Raw genomic sequence first — 21,661 nt, 5'->3', positions numbered from 1 at the left:
TTTTGTAAAAAAAAGTTCTCAGTTTGACAGATTTATGATTGGAGACCTAAGAATATGCAGGAATGGAAAATCTGTGACCTTCTTGTGTCATTTCTTCAGCTGCCAGCTTCCAATGAATAGCCTGAAGTCAATTAAAATATATATGATGAATTGACAACTGTTCAGTTTTGTGCTAGATCCTGTGAAAAATTTGAGTAATTGATTTGTGCAATGGTGCAGCCTGGTGCAATCTGAAAAGTGTTTCAATTTTTTATTGGTAAACTGTAGGAATACCCCAAGAGGAGAGTATCAGAGGGGTATGCCCCCTCTCGCATCGAAAATTTTTAGGAATTGATGTGTGCGATGGTGCAATTTGAGACGTGTTTCAATTTATTTATCACCAAAAATTGAGTAACTTCGTTCTTCCTCCGCACATTTTGAGCAACCTTCTTTGAAGTTTTCCATTTTTGCGAGACCCCCTCACTTTCCTCCAACCCACCAGGTCGTAAATAATGACGGCTCCCTAATCGTTTTTGTCTTGATGTCATATTTTGGAATATGCTTCAGGATGGAATGATATTGGTTACAACAATGGAGTCGTCAAATCACCAACATTGATGACCTTGCCAGTAGAGGGGTCACCTTCACACAATCCTACGCGCTTCCATCGTGTGCTCCGTACGTATTGTATTCGTCGCAATTACTTCCTGGGATGAAATTGAAATATCATTTTGGCGTTCACTTCAGAACTGAATTTAAAGTCAATGCCCATTCGAAATCGGTCACATTTTTCTCTCTTAGACTTTGTTGTGGTCGTGATCATACTACAATAGTGATGATGACCATTGTATTTTTCTGTCGGGCTTTGAGGATTTTCTTTGTTTTTTGCTTTTTGAGAGGATCATCATCAGCAAGTTTCTTTCTCTCATTTTGTCACTCATTCCTGCCGAATTCGTCACTAAGCCTACCTTCTCACTGTCTGTTCAGTTCTAGGGCGTCGCTAATGACAGGTTACTATGCCCACCGTATCGGCTTTCAGGTATAGTGTTCATGTATGTATTTTATATGTATGTATGTATGTATGTATGTATGTATGTATGTATGTATGTATGTATGTATGTATGTATTACCTCGTTGAAAGGTTGCCTTAGTACAAGAATACGTTACATTGCGTATTTAGCAAAAACTTTAAAGCAATTGTCTACAATGGTGTCAGGATCATTGTTCTTGACAACTTGGTTTCAACAATACGTAACAAGTTATTCCGACCATTTCGTCCTCAGCATCAAATTTCGTTGAAGAAAATCCCAACAGGTTTGCCTTTGCACTTTACCTTGCTGTCAGAGAAACTGAAAGAAGAAAGCTACGCAACGTACATCGTCGGAAAGTAAGTTGTCCCGTCTCTTGATCCTCCCCCAGTCTGATAGTCCACTCTTGACCCTCCCCCAGTCTGATGTCTACCCTTGGCCCTCCCCCAGTCTTATGGTCCACCCTTGATACTCCCCAGTCTGATAGTCAACCCTTGGCTCTCCCCAGTCTGATAGTCTACCCTTGGCCCTCCCCCAGTCTGATAGTCAACCCTAGACCCTCCCCAGTCTGATAGTCCACCCTTGGCCCTCCCCCAGTCTGATGGTCCCCCTTGACACTCCCCCAGTCTGATAGTCTACCCTTGGCCCTTCCCCAGTCTGATGGTCAACCCTTGATACTCCCCAAGTCTGATAGTCCACCTAGACCCTCCCCAGTCTGATAGTCCACCCTTGACCCTCTCCAGCCTGATGGTCCACCCTTGGCCCTCTCCAGTCTGATAGTCCACCCTTGATCCTCCCCCAGTCTGATAGTCCACCATTGACACTCCCCCAGTCTGATGGTCCACCCTAGGCCCTCCCCAAGTCTGATGTTTCTCCCTTGGCCCTCCCCCAGTCTTATAGTCTACCCTTGGCCCTCCCCCAGTCTGATGGTCCCTCCTTGACCTCCCCCAGTCTGATAGTCTACCCTTGGCCCTCCCCAGTCTGATGGTCCAACCTTGATCTCCCTCAGTCTGATAGTCCACTCTTGACCCTCCCCCAGTCTGATAGTCTATCTTTGGCCCTCCCCCAGTCTGATAGTCTACCCTTGGCCCTCCCCCAGTCTTGATGGTCCACCCTTGATACTCCCCAGTCTGATAGTCAACCCTTGACCCTCCCCCAGTCTGATAGTCTATCTTTGGCCCTCCCCAAGTCTGATGGTCCACTCTTGACCCTCCCCCAGTCTGATAGTCTACCTTCGCCCTCCCCCCAGTCTTATGGTCCACCCTTGATACTCCCCCAGTCTGATAGTCAACCCTTGGCTCTCCCCCAGTCTGATAGTCCACCCTTGGCCCTCCCCCAGTCTGATAGTCCACCCTAGACCCTCCCCAGTCTGATGGTCCACCCTTGATCCTACCCCAGTCTGATTAGTCTACCTTGGCCCTCCCCCAGTCTGATGGTCAACCCTTGATACTCCCCAGTCTGTTAGTAAACCCTTGGCTCTCCCCTAGTCTGATAGTCCACCCTTGGCCTCCCCCAGTCTGATAGTCCCCCTTGACCCTCCCCCAGTCTGATAGTCCACCCTTGACCCTCTCCAGCCTGATGGTCCACCCTTGGCCCTCTCCAGTCTGATAGTCCACCCTTGATCCTCCCCCAGTCTGATAGTCCACAATTGACATTCCCCCAGTCTGATGGTCCACCCTAGGCCCTCCCCAAGTCTGATGTTTCCCCCTTGGCCCTCCCCCAGTCTTATAGTCTACCCTTGGCCCTCCCCCAGTCTGATGGTCCCTCCTTGACACTCCCCCAGTCTGATAGTCTACCCTTGGCCCTTCCCCAGTCTGATGGTCCACCCTTGATCCTCCCCCAGTCTGATAGTCCACCCTGACCCTCCCCCAGTCTGATAGTCTATCTTTGGCCCTCCCCAGTCTGATAGTCTACCCTTGGCCCTCCCCCAGTCTGATGGTCCACCCTTGATACTCTCCAGTCTGATAGTCCACCCTAGACCCTCCCCCAGTCTAATAGTCCACCCTTGACCCTCCCCCAGTCTGATGGTCCACCCTTGGCCCTCTCCAGTCTGATAGTCCACCTTGATCCTCCCCCAGTCTGATAGTCCACCATTGACACTCCCCAGTCTGATGGTCCACCCTTGGCCCTCCCCCGTCTGATGTTTCACCCTTGACCCACTTATCGTTCTCTAGATGGCATCTTGGTCACTGCAAGGAAGAGTACACGCCGAACAGGCGGGGTTTTGATCATTTCTATGGTTTCTACACCGCAAAAGAAGACTATTTCAGGCACACACTTGGTAAGCTTTGTTTCGGAAATTGGCAAACACTAATCGATACAGTGATATCTGTGACTATTTCTGCTAAGGAAGCTGAAAAGCTTCAATGTCAGTCAATGTATACTTGAACGAGTTTATAGGAGTTTAATAGAAAGTGTGATAAGCTTTAACATCGTAACATGGTATGGAAATCTCACTATAAGAAATAAGCTTAAACTTAGTAGTGTAATCAATACGGCAAGCAAAGTTATTGGAACACAGCAAATTCCTTATCAGTTTTATATCACAATTCCATGAACAGAAAAACACGTTCAATCTTAATGATAGCACACATCCACTTTACAGATTGTTTCAGAAACTTCCGTCTTGGCGCAGATATCGAGTGCCTATAGCTAGGAGAAATTTTTACAAACATTCTTTCATTCCGTCAGCAATATCTATTTTAAACAACACAGAATGAGTTGAACTCAATTTGTAGTTTTAACCACTTTTTTCAAATCACTTTCATGTGCTGTTGATCAGCAGTGTCTTTGTAATTGTGTTTCTATGTGTGCCATTTAATCTTTGTATTTCATTTTATTGTACGTATTTTACTGCGAGTGATAAAAAGACGATTTTCCAATTTTTGGACAATAAAGTTATTCTAATCTAATCTAATCTAATCTATCAGGAAAACCACAACTGTTAATGCAAAGTACAGTCACAACTATATTTAGTCATCGCCACCAAGGACAAATAATTATGAAACATTTCACACTCAGCATTGTCATCGTCATGGAAGTGAGCATTACCAGAGGCTACACGGTACTGCAGGCATTATCCGTAAGGCGTATCTAAGGATAAAAGTTTAATACATTCCGTTTATTGATCATATTCACAAATTCTCGACGAATAATGTCTGCATTACCCTGTGCACAGACCTTGCTGTCATCGTCATAGCACAGACAATCAGCACCACAGACCTTCTGGACCTTGCTGTGACCGTCATGGCACAGACAAGCATCACCATAGACGTTGCTGTCATCGTCATGGCAGTGATAAGCATCACCACAGACCTTGCTGTCATCGTCATAGAAGTGCAAGCATCACCACAGACCTTGCTGTCATCGTCATGGCAGTGACAAGCATCACCACAGACCTTGCTGTCATCGTCATGGCAGTGACAAACATCACCACAGACCTTGCTGTCATCGACATGGCAGTGATAAGCATCACCACAGACCTTTCTGTCATCGTCATGGCAATGATAAGCAAGACCACAGACCTCGCTGTAATCGTCATGATAGTGACAATCATCACCACAGACCCTGTTGTCATTGTTATCAAATTGTGGATTATATACCAGTATTTCATCGTGGATAAGCACAAACATTGTTAAATTAATCACTCGTTATTGTTCGAATTTTAAGGAAACGGATATTTAGACTTAAGAGAAGACTTCACGCCTGATTGGAGTCAAGATGGTGTGTATTCATCGGTATGTAATCTCAGATATTTGTTTTATAATTCAGTAAGTGGTTAAAGTAGTCGAAGTAAAGAGTTATTCCTCAGAACTCGTAGTCGTTTTTATGTTATTTAAAGCACTGCTTGAAGTGGCTTAAAATTGTGATTTCTGCAAAATATTGGTAATGTCTGACCGGTTGCCGTACTTTTTGTTGTTGCTATCAGTATTCTTTCAGTATATTACACATACAGAATTTACAGAATTAATATTGCTCTCAAAGTTTGACCCCTAAAGCGGTTTCGAGTTTTAATTGATTCCTTCAGTCCCTTTTCGTTTACTTTTCACTTTATCAGCCCCCTACACGGACTCCAAGGACTTGGTTTCGTGCGCTCTTCAATCTGTCCGTTCAAACTCAGCACTCAGACATGCCTAAACCTATTTCATTCAATCTTGGTACAAGGACAGAGTATCTGTACTACGACATTTATATTCACGTCAATTTACATGTATTTTATGATACGATGAAGGCTGCGTTCACAAATAAAAGTTGGGAGTCTGGAGGAATCGCGATTGAATATTTTATTCAGACCCCCTCAGTACCATCGAAAATTTTTAAGCCACCCCCGTCTATATGATTAAACTTTTTCAAGTCCCTCTCCCCAAATTATCCTACATCCGCATACTTATCAGGGATGCACTCAATGAAAAAATAAACATGTAAGTTCTACCCGAAGTGTTCGATACTACCTGTCATGAGCAGTTTATAAAGCCATAATCCTAAGAGGCAAGTTCTTAATTGATTCATTTTTAAACACAGCAGTGGATTATTTGGATATCAGTCTACGCCAACTTGAATCAATCCAACTCTGGCCACGTCAATGGCACCTGCTCAAGAGCACACAAAATGACGATCGTGAGAGAGTATGCAATTTATGAATTCCTGGCTACCTTTTGCCAAGTTGTCATAGTGAAAAACTGACCATAGTGACCTACCAAAACTATTTTTCAACAGTACGAGACATAGATGACTTAGATGCTGCTCAAAATTGGCATAACTTGAACGTTAAAATAAGCGTTTTAATCTATAAAAGTTAGGTGTAATAATGGCAAATTTGGTAGAAAATAAATAATAGTTAGTAACCACTACCTATCTGACTTACAGATTGATATATTGCGGGTGCCACATGTGGGGCAGGATGCGCTGACTATTTTCGAAACACCTGCCATCACTTCTTGGTCTTTTGGCCAGAGGTCCATATATCTTTCTTTCATGAATTTGACTTTGTTTGTGTATCGTCTATTTACTGTCTGTTCTGTGCTGTTTTGTGTCTATGTTTACAACTATTGTCTTACAAATTCTGACCTAGTGTTATTGGATATGAATTGGTATGACTGCGATTATTTTTCCATTCAGTCACACTTTTTTTCCTCAGTCTTTACTATTTAAAGTTTTACTTTTGTGTTATTTTGCGATTAGAATGTGAAATTTAGAAATTAAGCATGGTGACCCCATCTTTTTCTTTAATATTGATTATTCTCATATGCCAGAATTCAAAAATCCCTGATGACTTTCAAGTCTCCTGGTCTTCCACGTGCTGCTATCAAGTCCGATATTATATACAAGTATATTTCACTGTCATGAGCGTCATTTGACCCAAACTCTTCTTCAACTACATCAAACTTAGAGCTATCTCTATCACTGCCAATATGCAGTGACAGTGACACTGCAATAGCAAGTCAGTAGCTGTATGAAGTTTTATTATTTTGACAATAATTTTGTTCATGTAACTAGACTGTGTTCTTGTTCTACTCCTATATTCAGCTTTGCCAGCACAGCCTGTGTATGTGTACTGTGCATTGACGTTGGATCATTGACTAATGACTTTCAGTCTGGACTTTAATTCAATTATCATCAAATTCATATTTATATACAGGCTTTGCCGACAATTGTGTGTTTCAGCATACTGTAGGGAGACAATAAGAAACTGTATTTGATATAGTCCATAGAAATATTGAAAAAAATATCAACAGTTGCAGCTTCTACTCCTTTACTAGGCCCACTTGTTTGGGTTTTTTAAAGAAAAATCATACATGTTTGGAGTTTTTCGAGATAAAAGTCGGGAAATGTGACAAAGTGGCTCTAGATTTTGCTTAATTATAACTAGCATTATAACAACTTGATGACATTAAATTATTTTATTCATTACCTGACAAACCTTGGAATTGCAAAATGTAAAGGTAAAAGGGAACTAAAAATTTTCCTGCCCGCCCCATAGGCAGAGCCAAACTTTTAAGTCTCCCCCTCCACTACCCCCAAAAAATTCGAATCCCTCACCGTTTTTTGTTAACGCAGCCTAACTGTCATCAGTTGACGAATTTGTGTACTATGTCTTCATGTTCAGCCATTACGCACCCATGCCTAAACATATTTCGCATCCATGCCTAAACATATTTCATTTGAAGTCGGTTTTCGGACGATATACAATGGCACACAATTTGTGTCTCAAAGTAATGCAATATGCCGCGTTTGCGGACATTTTTTATTTTACGTCTAGCGCCTACGCTCCTAAGAGTCTGAACCAACTCCATTCGCTTTGGTACATGGTAAATGCAGTAAGGTCTTCATCTTCACGTCAACTTGTGTCACGATAGAATCCAGTATGACCGCTGATTAACAATTTTGTTGTTTAAGCCATCTTTGGAACCATTAGTTAAACATGCATGAGCACGTGCCATTAAAACTTTACACAAGGTCAACATACTAAAATGTATATATGTGCGTCAACTTGTGTCACAATATGATCCAACATGACTGTTTTGCGGTCATTGTATCATAAGTTTTTGTCTGTTTCATGCCTGTATAGAACATTTCAATCTTAACATACGGACAATGTACTATAATGTAGACATGTAAATCAATTTGTAATTGCACCAATCACAGGAGAGAAGTGCTACAATCTAAACAGGGATCATCAGCTCCTGAAAACAGCTGACACAGCAGAGACTACACCATCGACGATGATTTGTTCTTTCTGTTTTCGTAATGTAGTAATTTGGTCTATGGCACAGCCGTGTTTGGATGATCAATTAACGTTTTATCTTCCCTGTCAGCTGGCGGGGAACAATAATGAACATGACGTCACATTTCTTTTTTATGATTTTCTTGCTTTTAACTTGATACTAGATACTGTTTAAGTTATTTCGATAACATGTGGTCAACTTTGCGATCGATCAAACATTTTCTTAAAACATTTTCAATGGACGAAAAAGTCACCTCACTATTAGACACCCATTTTTGTCATCTTCTAATTAACTATTTTTGGCTAGCCGTGGTACATTCTATTTAACTCGACGAGTTCATGCATTTAGTTGATTGGGAAATACAAAGGTTGGTCTATAAATAAAGGGTAATAAAACACTGTCACTGTCATATCGGCGATTTATGAAGAGTTCCCTAAAAAGCCTCGAAATGTTTGCATTAAAATACAGCAAAATATCATGGCTATCTTTATCTTCGAGCTCTGTCGTTTTGTCATTTCGCTCGTTTTTAGCATTCGTTACTGGTTTATTGATTGATTAATTGATTAACTGATTAATTGACCGACCTTTTGATAGACTGACCACCTATTTGACTTACAGCTTGATATATGGCGGGTGTCACATGCGGGGCAGGATTCGCTTACTATTTTCAAAACACCTGACATCACTTCTTGGTCTTTTGGCCAGAGGTCCATATATCTTTCTTTCGTGAATTTGACTTTGTTGTGTCTACCGGTGATTATCTGTCTGTTCTGTGCTGTTTAGAGTCTATGTTTATCACTATTGTATTATGAATTTTGACCAAGTGCTATCGGATTATAGATGGGTATGATTGCGATTTGACGGAATAAAGTCAATCAAAATGAAACCGGAACTGACCTTCAATTGTACAAGTTGTAGTCCCTGCCCCCCCTCTCTCTCTCTCTCTCTCTCTCTCTCTCTCTCTCTCTCTCTCTCTCTCTCTCATTTATAGATGTAAACCATGTAAGGAAACTTTGTTTAACGTTCTTTTATCTCACATCGTCGCCATTGCAGAGAGCGAGCAGGACTAGTCGCAAGAACTTACAATCAGGTCATTCATAACATTTTGTCTCATTGATGTGATATTATCTCTTATGCACAATTTTAATTCTGTGTATTTTTAACCACAGTATTTATTTAGCAACAAGGTCATCAAGTATGTGAAGAATCATGACAAGAGGACTCCGATGTTTATGTATTTTGCATTGCAAAGTGTACACGGACCACTTGAGGTAGGGTGTCAAATTCAGCACAAGGTGTCATTCCCAGAAAGTTACTGGGACTGGGGAAAGTTTCCCGCAAAAATCGAAAGTGATGAGTCCCGTAAAATAGACGATTATTTTACATATGATACAACCCTGCACTGATGACAAGACAATCACGTAAAACAAAATACAAACTGCTATAAAGCAAGTACGTGTAGCATAAAGGGAGAAAACGACGTAAAAGAACATAAAAGCATAGAGACTTGCTAATTATCAATCGGAAGGAATATTTTTTTCGTGTTCTTGACATCTGTCCGACAAAAGAGCTAGCACACAGACATCTAGGTGGCGTACATTGTGCTATCTCTAAGGTCTGAATGGCATTTGTAAAGTATTTTGCCCCGGGGTGCGTAAGAATGTAATGGCGAAATGTATGGGTACAGCCAGGTCTGGGGAAAATCAGCAGCACCAAAATACCCGCCAAAATCGAAATGCATTGTGTTTCCACCGAGTTCGGGTTCAGACGAGGGGATGATTTGACGTGGCTCGAGACTGCAAATCTCAAGGCTTTAACGATTTTAATCATCAATACCCGCAAAATGGAAGAGCATTCTTTGTTTACATTTTTACTCCTTTAACTAGGCACCGCAAAAGTATCTTGACATGTATTCGCACATCAACGACACAGGACGAAGAATTAAGCTAGGTAGGTTTAGGAAGATACACTCATAATGACGCCTTCTACAGCTTCTACGCCTTCTTCTGCTTCTGCCTATGTCTTGGTCTATTGATCAAGGTCTGCCAATCTATTCAGATTTGTCTATCTATCCATGACTCTCTGTGCCTCTACATCCATCCTCTTCCTTCATCCTGCCTTTTTGTTTGTTTGTTTGTCTGCTTATCTGTCGGTCCGTCTGTCTGTCTGTCTGTTTATCCCTGTTTTTGTTTTTTCGTCCACATATGTGCCCATTCATCTAATTATAAATCCCTGTGACTGTAAATCAAATAGAAGCAAAACGGCAATATTATAAAACATCTATCTAACGTGCAGATGTAGTACCGATAACTTTTTGAGACCGTTTAGAGCAGTGACACTTTGATTTGCGTTACTTAAAAGTTATTTGCTTGTTATTTTATTAATATCGTTTCAGCCATGGTTACAGCCATGGATGACGCAGTCGCTGCCGTGGTTGAAGCTTTCAAGGAATATGGATTCTGGGAGGACACGTTACTCATATTTATGTCAGACGTAAGTGACCAATGTCATTTCAAAGCAAGAGACTAACGTTGGACAGACAGGCAGTTTGACGAACAGAAGAGGGGCAATATCAGGGAGTCCTATGTAACACAGGTAGAGACAAATGAACCTTGACGAAACTTTCATTACAGAGACCGACACAAAGGCACTGCCACCCGGGCTGCCATCCAGCCGATGGCGTTGAGTTCGAAGGGACAGGAACACTGTTGACATACACAGGTTTTACCGACAGACAGGGACAGGAAGCAAGAAAGCAAAAGACGCAATTACAGTGTACGGGATATTCAACTATTTGGGCAAATGTTTAGCTATTTTAGCTCCATGGTTTAGGTAGCGCTCTACCACAGAACAACCTAAAACCTTTTACTGGTTCTGTATCTTAGCATGTATTTGTATTTCAGAATGGTGGACCGGCGAACGGTGACAACGCTGGCAGTAACTGGCCTCTACGTGGTTCCAAACATACACTGTGGGAAGGCGGGGTACTAGGGTTGTTACCCTTGTTCATGGTAAAATGTTGAAAAAAACAGGTTACGAAAATGACCAGTAGGTTTCTATGTTACAGTAATTTACAGATGCAATGATTTAACACTCATTATCCACATTGTTTAACAGTTCATATATGAACACCTTGTCTTTTCTTGTATAAAGCCTAATTAATAGTGCCAGCAATTTAAATTCACTTAAGGCCGCAACAAAAGAGAATTTTGACTATTTCTAACGTTTTCCAAATAAACCCCGATACGATGCCTTTAGGGAGCGTCCAATTATTATGGCCGGAATTGGCCGGCAAATTCTTCCTCTGCATCAGTCAAAACAAGTTAAACCCTCCCGTTGCCCCCAGAAATTGATAAACCCCTTTTAAGATCACAAAAATTTCATGCTTCTCCCCTCCTTTTGCTTGAGTAAGTATTGATGCAATTTGTAATGATAACACTGGCCATTACCGGTGCAAAGATACAATATAACATCAGTGGAAAAGAGATTTTTCCAAGATGCTTCTCTTCTCTAAGAACTTGTATACATTGTCTACTGTTTCTTGGAGGTTCAAACAGTTCTTCATCACTAATGCTACTGCCAGTTTCATCGATTCCTCAGCAAAAGCTCGAGTCTAATAAGTCGCTGTCACTGCCACTGTCTATATTCTGAACAGTTTCCAAATAATTTATGATCTTTCTCTCTGAGTTTACATGTTTTCGTGTTCTTCCCTCATATAACAAAAATGCCAACATATAAGGTCATGGAGGGGTCAAACAGCCGATTTACAGGCCTAGTAGCTACCCACCGCTCATAGGGTAAGGTAAAACAAAGTTAGCTACGGTAAAAGTGCTTGATCAAGGACATATATAGTATATACACATATATTTTTCATATTTATTATAATACAAAAAGGCATATTTATGTATTTCTTCCTAATTGCTAATTGACATAAAAACAAAGTCATGCACACTTTTCAAATTTATTCTAGCCTTTGTGTTTATTTATGCAGATAAGTTGTGTGCACGGAGCCTTTCAATGTAAGCAAGGGTTAAGTTTAACACATAGCTTGCACCTTATCATTGCCTTACCTCTGCCAAAGGCTAATAGGAATTGTTCATTGTCCTTGTAACCTCCACAAATGTAATAATCAACACAAATGTAATATCTACCACAATCGTATTGAAATCAACCACAAATGTAATAAAACAGTCAACCATTAATGTAACAGCCCGCAACCACAAATTTAATAAACAAATTAATCATAAATGTAATAAAACTCAAACATAAATGTAATAACCTTGAACTTGTATATGGTCATTTGTTTATCAATGCCCTGAGTAAATAATAACTTTATTAAGACAAGTGTAATGTTATAACATACTTTCCTGAAACTAGGTTTCCTTTCCGAAACACAGAATTTAGTACTTTGAGAACACAATCAGAAAACGGCGAGGTACTGATCAAACCGTTAGATAATGGTAGTGGAAGAGCAGTTCTAGACACTGATAATTACATAATAAGGAAGCGTCAAAATAACTCGTCAACCAGTGATATCACACAGTTTATTATAGATGACTCAGAACAAATAACAGAGAAATACACAACCTTAAAACAGAATTTACGACACAAAACATGTTGACGAGAACATATATCTATATTTCAATCTAGTCAAAAAACATTACGAACACTACCTTAGACAAAGTAGAACAGAATTAGACCTCCTAACATCCCAGCAAAGGAACAAACTTCAAGTGGGACAACATAGGAATACCGAAAAAATCTATCGATTATTCCAGACAATTCATCCACTGAAGATGAATTTGAGGCGACTGATTATGAAAGTGCGGCAAATTTCGAAAAAAAAAGGCGTTAAAGGATCGTAGTGTTATACAGTCTCCTCCACTCTGGAGTAGAGACTGCACTGACACTCAGATTACAGCTGTGTCTCGCCATGGCCAATCAGTTTTGTACACAAAATAGTGAAACGTAAAATACACTTTCAAATATACAAAACACACTAAACGCAAACAATTAAGATATGAATAATGTGTGAAGTTTCTTTCCTTATTACAGAGATAAACATTGAAGGGCTAATTCCTCAAAATCAACTACAAAATAGATTTATTACATTTATGGATGACAAGTATTACATTTATGAGTGATTTTTTATTACATTTATGGTTACCATTTATTACAATTGTGGTTGGTGTTTTTATTACATTTATGGTTGATTTTTGTTACATTTATGGGTGATATTACATTTATGGGTGCATTTTATTAAAATTATGGTTGATATTACATTTATGGAGATTATTACATTTATGGAGGTTACAGTCCTCACCGCGCTCAATTTACAAGAAGACAAGCCAGTATAGAGTTTTAAAGACAAGATGTTCATGTGACAGATAAAACATATACTGTTAGTCAGATTAACAGTGAAATTACTTCAGAGAATGAAATCACGCAGCAAATCATTTATATTTCCCAAATATCTTTGAACACTGAAACTGCTTTTTGACGGGATGGATATTTATGAAAATCAAGTGATCCCCCCTCTGTGCTGTTTGAACAAAATATGCCCCACCCGCCTTTGCAGTTTTCGACCTTAAGGTGACCGCCCCCCTAAATTTTGCCGGCCAACCCCGGCCGTAATAACTGAACGCTCCCTTAAAGCGTATCCCTGGTGCATATACTATAGCCCTCAGGTGCTTGGAGTGTCCAATGTGGTATACGCAGAGAAGGCACGACACGGCTTTACTCTTCGGACGGAGAACTCCACGTAGTACGTCCATTACGGTTGAAAAGTTCTAGCTTAACTGACTACAGCAGGCTTTAACGGCACAAGCAGCTGTTAGAGTTTAACTAAAACTGCACAAATCACATTCATTTTCACCTCTGCTAAAGGCGAACACAGCAATTGTTAAGGTAGAATGCGCCTCGGGGACAGGTATTTGTACCGTAAAACTTTTACAATTGTGTTTTGTTGTAACACTCCTGGTGGCTTATTTTGAAGCTCTCGGAGTAAGTAAAGTCGTCACTTAGTATTTTGATAATGGGGAATTGTATTTCCCCTATAGAGATAACACAGGGATTGCGAATATTTTGAATTTCAATGTCGGTAAATATTGGGTTATTTGTTTCTCTTACCCCCCACCCCCACCCCCCTATATTTATTCGTTATTTTGAAAATATGGCCAGAGGAATATTTGAGCAAAGGTTTAAGCTTGTGTTTCATTTTGGAGGCGCGAACTATTACTACTTCAGTAACTGTTCTCTATGTTTTCGTTTTAATCGTAATTTCACGTACTTCACACACCTAACTCACACTCTTGGTCCTTTCTTGTTCTTTTAAATTTCGCTGGGAGAAGTACAGTATATGAAGGAGTAAATTTGTAGAGCTTATTCAGTGTCTTAAGCGAGACGTTTTCGCAAAGTGATCCTTATAATTCTACAGACAAGGCGATTTCCAAATGTAGAAAGAATGTAATGATCGGGTTTGGTGGTTAAGTTTGCAGTATGTAGGGTGAACAACTTCAACTATTTAAAATTATGACATAACGATTGTGAAAGTGAAGCATCGAACAGTGTACGTTCTTCTACAAGCGTGGGTTTTCTCAACACGTTTGTGGTCTGTAGACAATACATGTATATTGTAAAGTTTAATATCATGAGAACATTGACTTCATTTATCTTCTAGGTTAATTCACATCGTAGACTGGTATCCTACATTAGTCAGCTTGGTTGGCGGTGAAGCAGGTAAGCAATCCTGTTAATGGGACAGTTTAGGTATGTGTTATATAAGCAGTACTCTCCATGACAATGTGTGTACTTTCTTGGTTACTGCACATATAACTCCTCATGAAACCTATCTTTTCGGCGGCGATTGTCTACGGGAACTTACTGGGAAAATCATTATGTCGATAATATTGACAACTGGCCACTGTTGGTCAGAGATGGAACGTTTCTGTACGACGCGCATTTTATAATATCGTTTGCTGGTCGTCGTATGCACCAGGCTGCAACACATCAAAAGTGGGGCAGTATCCTCATTGTTCAGGACTTCAAAAGTGTCATTGACATTGGCTACCTCCATGCTGTAACTTTTCTATGCATTCTCAGCATTTTTGTGCTGCTAGAGCAAGACAGTCTTTTGTTCTACGCTATACACTGCAAGATCCGAGGTGCAAACTTCTTATAGACTCCCCTCTCGCTACGTATTTAAGTGTTGCGAGTGTAGCGAAGGCTAGATAAAGAAGTCTAAATACAGCGAAATGTATCAATGCGCAGCGTGTTTAAGTCGGGACTATTTTCACATATAGTGTCTGGTACATAAACCAACACTCCTATCACATTAAGCTTTCAATTGTAGTGTTAATTTAGCTTCGCTACACTTCGCAACACTTGTTCTCATTTGCACACAACTTTGCACCTCTTTTCTTGCAATAGATATTCTACGCCCGAAGTCATGGGAAAATGCACTATGTTTGTAGTTTCCGGCTTTATACATGAAACTGAATAATTATTGAGAACATTAAAATTGCATATTGTACCGTCGACCGTAGGGACTTTGATTGTTTCCATCAGTAATGTTTGGAAGGCCTATGTTGGAAAAACTTATCAGAAGTTACAGCTACTTTCCTTTTTAACTGTAAGTGTAAATTATTCACACTTAGCACCTGGATATCACATTTATTATTAAAATGTTATCGTGAGACCTAGCAAGTACGAAAAGAGATTACGCTGGTGGGTGAATTTATTGATAATAAAGCAACATAAATGTGGACAAGACTTCTCATTGACTGACAGTGTGTCCATAACGTCAATGTTTTTTTACAATGCTGGGATGCAGACTTACACACGTAAATTCGTGAAACTTTGTATGATTGTACATTAGAGACAACCTCCAATCATTCGGGTTTGACTTTCTGCACAAAAAATAACACTGTAAAAGAGACGTGCCTGGCCGCATGTAGAAGAATACTTGACCAAAGCTCAACCGAAGATGAGCATCGTTTTATCATAAACCCTAGAGCGATGGATGGAGAATGGCAGCATACCTTTGAATCAAGGTTTATTTTTATCCCTCTTAATCAATCATACTCACAATAAGCTACCAATAAGCATTGGCCCATTTGTTTCCAGTTTGTAGTAGTTTAAATGATGTTCCTGTAAATTTCAATCAAAAATAACCTCAAACATCAATTTTAAGGTTGTATGCGCCTCGAAAGTGAAAGACTTCAACTTTTGCTCAAAATATCCCCCGATGAAATTACTGTCACCATAAATCAAGAATAAAAATCAGGGGTCACCGTGCAAAGTTTGGTGCCAGAGGAACAAATTAACTAACATTTAACGATATGTGAAATTCAAAATGGCTGCAATCCCCGTGTTAACTTTGTAATATTACCAGATTTTAAAAGTGGCGGGAAATCAAAATAACGGTTAAAATTCAAATTTAACTGTCCATTTTTACAATAGTAAAGGACTATATCCTTTTAATTTGTAGAATTTATAGAAAGCCAGAGAAAACAGTAAGCCCTTTTTCAGGTCAACAAATTTCAAGAGTTACAGCTACAGGGGCTTTAAAAAAAAGAAAAATAATGCAAAATAACTTTGTAAAGGTATATTTGCTTAACTTATTGGTAGATGTACCCGTGCTGCAATATACTTATATATATTATTTTCCTCTAATAATCGAATTTTGACAGTGATGATTCAGCAAAAACTAAATGACCGAAACCAAAATACACAAGCGGGTGATTTACGTAACCCTTGTTCGTTTGTCGGCTACCTCTTACATGTCTATCAACTTTTGTTGATGGACGTGGGTGAAGAAACATACAATCTTACCTTATCTAATCTTATCTCTTCTTTGTTTTCAAGATCCAGATATGGACGGTCTCGACGTTTGGAATACCATATCTAAAGGTGACCCTTCACCTCGTACTGAATTTGTTTACAATTTCGATCACATGGAAACAATTCCCGCTCGGGCCATCAGGTAAGGGGTTTGCAGTAAGCTTTGCCTACCGATGCCTACAAGTGACACACCTTTTAGCGATAAAACTTCTGCACAACACTGTAACCCTGTTATGCTATGGCATCAGAATGCCAAATTTTTACCTTTCACAAGACTGGGCAATGCCCAGGGTTGTATATAAAGTCAGTCCAATATGCAATACTATCCCAATATGTAATATTAACCCAATATGTTACTGTAGGAGTTAATCCTGTTGGTAATTGTCTTGGGATTAACTGTCTAAGAACCCACCGCAATTAATTTCAATCCAATTCAATCTTGACGAAACTTAAAGGGGCATTCCTAAATGCCTGGCTCTCGCATTAGTTCTTCTTGTCGTTAAGTATTTACATGCTGTAAGTCCTATGTTTTCAATTGAAATTGTTATCAAGTCGGTCAATTTGCTTCTAGGTAAATCTGATAAATAACCAGGCTTCCTCTTTAAAGTGTACTGCAGTGTATTGGGAACATTCTGAGAAGACTAAAAGTACTGTCTCTCCGTCATCGTGCTGTTAAAAGACTTATAAAAAATCAATGCCTCACCATTTCTTACTTTCGTGCCCCTGCGTGTCACTCTTAATATCAATATCATAATGGACACGATTTCTCATTTTAATTTTTAATCTTTCATAGAGTAACTCTGAAAGTTTAACAGTATAGTTTCTTGCATGCAGTGTTTCGATTGATACCATGAACAAACCCATCCGTCAAAGGTGTCCTCAAAATCCCAGCGTACAAAGGACGTGAGAACATTATTCTGCAATGCAAATATTGCTAATCCTGCTGATTACTGAATTGTCTATGTTACTTTGCAGGGTAGGCGATTACAAACTTATACATGGACAAGCTGGAAGTCCAAGTAAGCATAAAATACACCATTTAATAAAGTACGAATATTTCAAAATAAATGTTTCAGTACAACTCATGCCAACTTGTGTATATGGGAGACCCTGATGTCATTGGGCCATGTTTGTTTTCCACATTAGTATTGGATTTACAACGAATGAAACAGAAAATTGCAAAAACCAGATATGAACTGAATATGCTCACGTGTTTAACAACAGGTTTATTAATATTTGTACTCTTCACAGAACAATAAGATATCTGTTATATCACTATATGTAGCATATTTTATCACCTTCGCACAGTACTCTAAGAGTTTAATCACTGATTAGAAAACTTTATTTAATATGCAAATGAGCTATTCATTAACTTGACACTGCTAAATGCTTCATGGGACAATTAGATATCCATCAGATCAACATTTGTAGCACGTTTCATTTAATTTAATGCAGTAATTTTAGAGTAATATCACTAATTACAAAATTCGTTAAAAGTGCAAATGAGCCCTAAATTAACTTGACACTGTTCAATGTTTCATAGCACAATTAAATATTTATCAAATCAATATCTGTAGCTCGTTTCACCAAATTTAGTGCCGTAATTTCAGAGTTATATACCCAATTACATAGTTTATTAAATATTCAAATGAACCCTTAATTAACTTCACACTACTAAATGCTTTACAACTCACTTAGAATATGTCGGATCAGTATATGCAGCAGTTTCATCACATTTGATGAAGTTATTTCGGAGTTATATGACTAATTATAAAACTTCATGAAATATGTAAATGAGCTAATTATTAACTTGACACTGCTCAATGCTTGGTGCCGTAATTTCAGAGTTATATACCCAATTACATAGTTTATTAAATATTCAAATGAACCCTTAATTAACTTCACACTACTAAATGCTTTACAACTCACTTAGACATATGTCGGATCAGTATATGCAGCAGTTTTCTTCACATTTGATGAAGTTATTTCGGAGTTATATGACTAATTATAAAACTTCATGAAATATGTAAATGAGCTAATTAATAAGTTGACACTGCTCAATGCTTCTCAGTACAATTGGCATATTATCAGATCAACATCTGTAGCAAGTTTCATCAAATTTAACGCTGTAAGCCTCATTTTAGAGTTATATACCTAATTACAAAGCTCATTAAATATGCAAATTAAGCTTTAATTAACTTCACACTACTAAATGCTTTACACCACAGTTAAATATTAGTCAGATAAGTATCTGCAGCAGATTTCATCATATTTAGCGCAGTTATATCGGAGTTATATGACTAATTACAAACTTCATAAAATATGCAAATGAGCTATTTACTAACTTGATACTACCCAATGCCTCTAAGTATAAGTAGATATATATCAGATCAATATTTGTTGCACGCATCATCAAGTTTGGTGCAGGAATTTCAGAGTTATCTCACTAATAACAAAAGTTCATTAAATATGCAAATGAGAAGACAATTGACATGACACTCCCAGCATCATGATAATGTTCTGAGATTGTCATCTGTGAAGAGTTTCATGAAATTTTGTGCAGTATTTCTTGATATATATCTACACTGTCATTACCGTCTCCATAGGGAAACCATTGTACGGAAAAAAAACGATATTGAATAACTTCATTAATATGCAAGCCACACTAAGCAAAATCTTATCACTTCTTGCAAGTAGCATATGGTACCTGTCTATCAAATCTGACTTCAATCCGTTCAGGGGTTTTTGAGTTATCGCGTAAACAGACAGACTGACACACACACACACAATAACATACACACATCCACGGACAGACAGATAGACATCGCTATGACATTAGCCCACGTGTTTACACACGTGAGCTAACAAGTAAATTTCCGGTAGAATATTCTGAAAGTCAGTGTTAATTGAAGTAATCAAATTATGAGTATCCCTTTCAACTTAATCAAGAAAAGACTCATATGAAATGTGGAATGTCTCTCAGAAATGACTTTTTTCTGATTCAAGGTGACTGGATACCTCCTCCTGAGAATGGATGGGCTCCTGATTACACAAAAACACATATTGCGGGACACTATACAATGCTGTTCAACATACGCGGTGGGTTTTTAAATAACACATCTTTGCAATTCTTTACCGGTTATTTTTCGGAAAGTGTCCTATTTATAAATGGCCGAGGACATCCCTTTGGATCTTATCTTTAGCAATTAAGTGGATTTCTAGAAGGAAATCCCTTTTAACACAAGTACAAGAATATGCCACTTATTTCTTTCAAGGTCAGAATCGAAAAAGAAGGCGATATTTTTACAGTGTATGTCCCACTGGCTGCTCCACCTGACTACAAATCCAAGTATGCTGTACAGCATTTTGTTGAGTCAGACATTCATGTTGCCCCAAATGCGTAACTTTTACCGTTTCATTTTGACATTTCGAAGGTATTCAAGGTATAGAAAAGAAAACATCACAAAACGTCTTTACCCTTACAACATGTCATATCTTGTGTAGTATATTTTATCAGTGTGCGAAGTACGACTGCGCATCTCTCTGATTCGAGAACTCACGCCTGCTTCAGTACGTTGAATAGCGATATGAGAACAGACTTCAACTAGCAAACGAAAAGCGTTAGATGGCAGAAAAACGGAGTTAGGTGTAAAATGACGAACCAAATGGAATAATTAAAGGAGTAGGGTACTCATTGAGAAATTTACATCAATAATTTACATATTATAGCATTTAGCTTGCATTTCACCTTGCTTGTCCCAGCAGCTCGTGCCACCCAGATCTCATATATACCCGATGCAGCGGAGGTTAAAATTGTTAAGTTGTGAAACACAATATAAAGGGAATGAAGGCATTTTCACACGTCGCATCGGCTCTACCTTTGTTAGTGATAAGGTATAGTGAGTAGATGAATGTGTTTTTATTATAACGGGAAACTTGCTTCAGATTTTCACGGCATTCGTAGTCAATTTCTTGGAAGAGGCAATGTTTCTCAACAAGAAAGTCGCGCAGCCGCAGACGGGACGACCTCTCCCTTTAAACTGTAGAGTATATGATGCTGAGATCTGAATACTAGTTCCAATATATACTTCAGGACAACATGTCATTTGAGTAGAGCATGATACCACAGAATCTACAGAGTTTTGAACAAGAATGATAAATATAGTGAAAGGTCGTCATTCTTAATTTTGTCTTTTGCAGACGACCCGACCGAACGCATTGATCTCAGTGCAGAAATGCGTGAAAAAGTGGATAAAATGATGACCCGACTGAGAGAACTAGAAGAGGAGGCTGTTCCCGCTATTGACCTCCCGTCGATGAATGAATCTTCACCAAAGTATTTTAACAATGTGTACTCACCAGGATGGTGTTAACGAACGAACAATATTGCCCCCTTAACGATAAACGTGAGACGTTTAGCACAAATAAATTGTGTTCTAAGAAGTTTAATGATTTGAAAGTACCAGGATGGCGGATAATGTGCTGCAGTCAGAACTCAGTCCATAAACAACGGTTGATGCAAGAGTTTATTTTTTCTTTTAACTTGTAATTTTATCAATGTGTGTAACGAATATAGTATGTGATGAGTTTGGGTGAAAGGTTTCACACAATGATCCATAATCATTTTGTCCACAAGTTGCGTAGCTGTTATCGAGGGTTAGTTAAAATTTGCTCATCAACTGGTTTTTTTTGTGACTCAAATTTCATTTCTCACTCCGACCTCCGTATTGTATTGGCTAACCAGCAACTTGTACTGAATTTTAGCATAGAATGAAAGAGACAGAAGGAAAACATCTCTGACTAGTGTCGAAATAGCTGACTTACCTGGACAAATGAATTATGATATATCCATGCGTTTTTCTTCTAATGGTTACAGATACACTTATGTTTCTTAGACTTGGTCACTGGAAGATTTACAAGGGTAATATAAGATAGAGTGTTTTTAACTTGTTATCTTTTTAAGGAAATCGCAGTATCCAAGGATATGTATCATTTTAAGGTTTTCATCACCCCTTTCCGTGGATCGAATGGTTCCTTCCAAAAGATTAATCTGCTCACTATTTACAAACCTATCCCTACCATGAAGCC

The 21,661-nt window shown here is 38.9% G+C and overlaps 2 protein-coding genes across 2 annotated transcripts; one reads left to right on the top strand and one right to left on the bottom strand.

The window, feature by feature from the left end:
• Positions 1 to 1,642: 1,642 nt before the first annotated feature.
• LOC139142845 (fibrinogen alpha-1 chain-like) lies at positions 1,643 to 2,662 on the bottom strand. The gene is made up of 2 exons (XM_070713016.1): positions 2,458 to 2,662; positions 1,643 to 2,376 (listed from the first exon to the last, which is right to left on the bottom strand). Exons 1-2 carry the CDS (start codon positions 2,660 to 2,662, stop codon positions 1,643 to 1,645), a joined length of 939 nt encoding a protein of 312 aa, XP_070569117.1.
• Positions 2,663 to 10,129: 7,467 nt separating this feature from the next.
• On the top strand, positions 10,130 to 20,946 carry LOC139142835 (arylsulfatase I-like). The gene is made up of 6 exons (XM_070713004.1): positions 10,130 to 10,225; positions 10,636 to 10,724; positions 14,412 to 14,470; positions 16,598 to 16,715; positions 17,549 to 17,592; positions 20,774 to 20,946. The coding sequence occupies exons 1-6, from the start codon at positions 10,130 to 10,132 to the stop codon at positions 20,944 to 20,946; spliced, it is 579 nt and encodes a 192-aa protein (XP_070569105.1).
• Positions 20,947 to 21,661: the final 715 nt, after the last annotated feature.

This window comes from Ptychodera flava, chromosome 1 (genome assembly GCF_041260155.1).
Source record: "Ptychodera flava strain L36383 chromosome 1, AS_Pfla_20210202, whole genome shotgun sequence".
NCBI classification, from domain to species: Eukaryota; Metazoa; Hemichordata; class Enteropneusta; family Ptychoderidae; genus Ptychodera; species Ptychodera flava.
Note: the sequence above shows the minus strand (reverse complement) of the source record. Positions and strands in the feature narration are given on the sequence as shown.